The 4,578-nt window shown below is 44.0% G+C and overlaps 1 protein-coding gene across 1 annotated transcript in view; it reads left to right on the plus strand.

The window, feature by feature from the left end:
* LOC143301393 (uncharacterized) overlaps positions 1 to 2,006 on the plus strand; it is a 46,457-nt gene extending 44,451 nt beyond the window's left edge. Inside the window, exon 3 of the mRNA XM_076615643.1 lies at positions 1,176 to 2,006. Within this exon, the coding sequence (XP_076471758.1) occupies positions 1,176 to 1,729 (554 nt within the window). The 3' untranslated portion in view covers positions 1,730 to 2,006. The remainder of the gene's footprint in view (positions 1 to 1,175) is intronic.
* Positions 2,007 to 4,578: the final 2,572 nt, after the last annotated feature.

Consider the following 4,578-nt stretch of genomic DNA (forward strand, 5'->3'; position numbering starts at 1 on the left):
AACCCGGAGCTTTATAATAACAAATACAGAACACATTTTAACGATTAGATTTTTTTTTAAAGTGTATCACAAGTGAGTCTTGAAGGCCTTGCCTCTCTTGTTTTGTTTTTTCTGCCCAAAACAAATGAATTTCATAGTTGCTTCGGGAACAGAGAGAGAGTGTGTGTGCCAAAGAGAGAGAAATAGACATACAGGTTATCAGAGAGAGATAGATGATTGATATTGAGTGGTAAGCATCTGTCAATGTCGAGAGTGACAGTCCCTACGACTCTGCTCACAGGTGAAATATGAAGCTGGTCTGTCTGTCTGTCTGTCTGTCTACAGATAGATACATGTATACATATATCGATAAATCGACTGATCACAGGTGAAATCTGACGCTGGTCTGTCTGTCTGTCTGTATGTATGTATGTAATAGATGCATAATCGATAGATAAATAGATCAGTTGATTAACTGATTCAGATTCATTTATTCGTTCGTTCGTTCGTTCGTTCATCCATTCACTCATTGGCATCAGCCAGTTGAACAAAATTTGCTGAACTAATATTTCTTGTTATCATAATACAGTCTGTAGTGCAGTGAAAATGTATTCATTGAAGGTTAAAGAGACATTCTGTCTTCTGCCTCCCTTTTCTTATCACTGTCATGGTCATTGACATCGCTATTATCATCAACATTAACATCATCATCACCATTAAATCATCATCACCATAATCATCATCATCATATTCATCATGTCTGTCAGTAGTAGTATTAGTAGAAGTAGTAGCAACAGCAGCAGCAGTGTTTGTAGCATTGTTGTTGATGATGATGACGTCCTTTGTCAGGAACATTTGTTGATATTATCGTCATCGCCATTATCGACAATGTACTCGTTTTCGTCATTATCGTCATTCTTTTTCTTCTTTCCTTTAGTACATCTTGATGGTGACGACGATGGTGTTGACACCAAATATGATGATGATGATGATGATGATGACAGTGGTGGTGGTGGTGGTAAACACACCAAGGACGACGATAGCGATGATAAAGACAACGACGCGACGACAGCCGCACACAATAACGATGACGACACACGACGACGAAGACGAAGATGACGACGGTTGGGTTGGGTGACGAGGACATGGTGTCACGCACACGGTGCTGACCTGTACCCTCCCCGCGGCCGTTGCAGATGGCTGGGTGGGCGTCATCCGTAGGTGCTACCCGCTGGGTCAGCTGCAAGGCATCAACGAGAGCAACGGGTGCCACCGCTGGTTCAACCCCGTCCTCAACTTCACCGCTCTCTACTGCTTCTGCGACAGGGACTTCTGCAACGCCGCCCGGAGCCACGTCGCGCCGTCATCCACCCTCCTCTTCTGGGCCGCCCTCCTCCTCGCCCTCCTCCTCCCGCCCTCCTCCTCCTCCTCCTCCTCCTGTCCGGGAAGAGGCCCTGACGAAGACTTCACCTCGGGAAACGCTCTCCTGCGCTCGTCAGCGTCCTCGCCACGAACAGTGTCTGGGAGGCGTGTAGCCGGGATAAAGCGAAAGTCGGGGCCTGAAGGCAGCGTCCGGGGGCCGGGGGACCGGAACAGGAAGTGCCGTGCTGGCCGCTTCATCGCGCGCTTCCTCCTCCGCGCCACCGGAAGCTGCGAAGCGGAAGCGGAAGTGGTGACGTCCCTCCGTCGGGCTCGTCCTGCAAATCAAGGGCGGTTTGTTTCGGGAGGGACGCAGCGTCGGCAGCCGTGAATAGCCTCCCTCCATCAGAGTTCCGGCTAACTTCCAGAAGTGATCGAAAACTCGAGAAGAGGAGGTTAAAAAAAAAGAGAAGAAGAAACACCAATAAGGGACTGCGGGAAAAAAAGAGGAAAAAAAACTAATGAGCAATTCAATAACCCTCTGATCAAAACAGGGAATCATGATGACTGAGTTTTTGTCTTCTGAGTGTAATCTTACCAGTTATTTGGGTTTTCTTTTTCAGGTCAACATTTACTTATCTTTAGCGAATAGAATGTGTCTGGTGGCAGAGTAATCGACTGTTGTTGGGTTTTCGGGGAGAGGGGGGGGGGGTGCTTGTCTGAAGTATCTGTCAGCAGCTCTGACCTGTAGCTGGCCTTTTGTTGTTGTTGTTGTTGTTGCGCCTGTTTTGTGAGTGTGTAGCTTGACATAAAATTAAACACATTGTAATGCTTTCGACAATGAAATGACAACAGTTGCAAGGTGGGGTTTTTTAATATTGGAAAGGTAATATTTTGTTTTTCTTGAGCTCGTTTTTGCTATGACTATGTTTGTTACTTTATTGTATGCTTCTGTTATATATCAAATTCTATTGCTCTTTGCAAAATCATTTTGCAATGACGAAAGAATAGTTTGGTTACCGGGGTTTTCCTTCACTGTCATGTTTATAGATAGATAGATAGATAGATAGATAGATAGATAGATAGATATGTATGTATGTATGTGGCGAGAGAGAGAGAGATGTGCGTGTGTGTGTGTGTGTGTGTGTGTGTGTGTGTGTGCAACAAAAGAAAGGGAACTGATTGATGACATGGAGGATAATGTTCAATTTTGCGGAAAATGTTAGTTGGTTTTTGTTGTTCTTTTTTTTTTATTCCGTACTTTAGAAAGCCAAGAAATCTGTTTTTACTCGGTTGCTGTTGATATTTTCAATGTTTAAGAAATATTGAAGTTGTTAATTTGTGAATTCGTTTGTTATCATCCTCATTGTGAAGAAAAGGGAGAAAAATTATGCGTGCTTTAATCAACTTGGCTTGTGTTTCATGCAAGGTCACACATAATGATTGTGTTTGCATTTTCATTAGCGCTCTTTCAGCAGCTTTGTGTGGATTTCCATCTGTGTTGTTAATAATTGGTTGATTAAAGTTCTCATTGTTCATGGTTCGATGTCGCTTCACTGCATTCTCTGTCTTCTTGTTTTGATGTTTCCCTGCCTCTTCCTTGTCTTCACTTTCTCCAGTTTTAGATTTATGCGTGCGTGAGAATGACTGGTGCGAAAGCGCTTTGATTTGTCTATGCACAAGATTCAGCGCTATATAAATACCTTTTTTTTCTTTCTTTTTTTTTTTTTAAGTCGCGTCATCTGCAACTTCTGACGAGATAGCAAAGGAGTGAGAGAAGGAGGGAGAGACAGACAGACAGACATACAGACACAGAGAGAGAGAGGGAGGGAGAGAGAGGGAGGAGGGAACAGAATTGATTAATTAATTATTTAATTAATTATTTAATTAATTTTCATTTTCCAACGGTGAGGATATTAGCACTTTGGCCGACTTGCATACCTGCCATTGTTCTAAGACACACACAAACATATACACATGTAAATGCTGTTATTCTCAAGAGAAAGGAAGAGAGAGAGAGAGAGAGAGAGAGAGAGAGAGAGAGAGAGAGAGAGACCGACTGACCGACGGAGCCGCAGAATCTGAGCGAGACAGAGTGAGAATAAGTCTCAGAGACAGGCAGAGAGAATACCCGCGTGTAACTGTTAAACAAAACAGAGACCGTCTCTCTCTCTCTCTCTCTCTCTCTCTCTCTCTGAGCGTGTGTCGAGGGTGGGGGTTGGGGGTGCATGAGTGTGTGTGTGTGTGTGTGTGTGTGTGTGTGTGTGTGTGTGTGTGTGTGATTTCAATGTGTCATATTCCTTTACATTTACATTATGATGATTATCATTATTTCTTCATTTAGCGATTATGTCCAGCATCAACCAAGTCCGAAAGATACAAACACCTGCAGGGCACGGAATATAAGCAATAAGCACTGATATGGATGGCACTCAACTGTGCAGCTCCAGTCTTCCCATTTGGGCCAAGCACACCGAAATGTGTGCTCCCAGTCTTCCCGTCTGGGCCAAGCACACTGAAATGTGTGCTCCCAGTCTTCCCGTTTGGGCCAAGCACACTGAAATGTATGCTCCCAGTCTTCCCGTTTGGGCCAAGCACACCGAAATGTGTGCTCCCAGTCTTCCCGTTTGGGCCAAGCACACCGAAATGTGTGTTTCCAGTCTTCCCGTTTGGGCCAAGCACACTTGACTGTATGGTCCCAATCTTCCCAGCTGAGTCAAGCATACTGTGTGTTCTTCCCTTTTGAGCCCAAATTACTCCTCTGCTGACAGCTTGCTAACAATACACTTCGTTTATTCTCTCACTCGAGTAAGGGTGACTGGAGGATGGTGACATTGGACCAGAACAAACTAGACAATACAACAGAAACAACCAGCGCCAGACGAAAGTTTCATGGTACATTATATGACAATCGACCAGGTCGAAACGATAACATGTCCATCAAAGTCAAAACACTGGTGGGAGGGATAGATATAACACAGTCAACCGTTTGTAACAGGGACTAGACACAATGTAACACAATCAACCGTTTGTAACAGGAATTAGACACAATGTGACACAATCAACCATCTGTAACAGGGACTAAACACAATGTAACACAAACAACCATCTGTAAGAGGGACTAGAAACAATACTTGTGACACAATAAACCATCTGTAACAGGGACTAGACACTATGTAATACAATCAACCATCTGTAACAGGGACTAGACACTATGTAACACAACCAACCATCTGTAAC

This window comes from Babylonia areolata, chromosome 27, assembly GCF_041734735.1.
Source record: "Babylonia areolata isolate BAREFJ2019XMU chromosome 27, ASM4173473v1, whole genome shotgun sequence".
Taxonomy (NCBI): domain Eukaryota; kingdom Metazoa; phylum Mollusca; class Gastropoda; order Neogastropoda; family Buccinidae; genus Babylonia; species Babylonia areolata.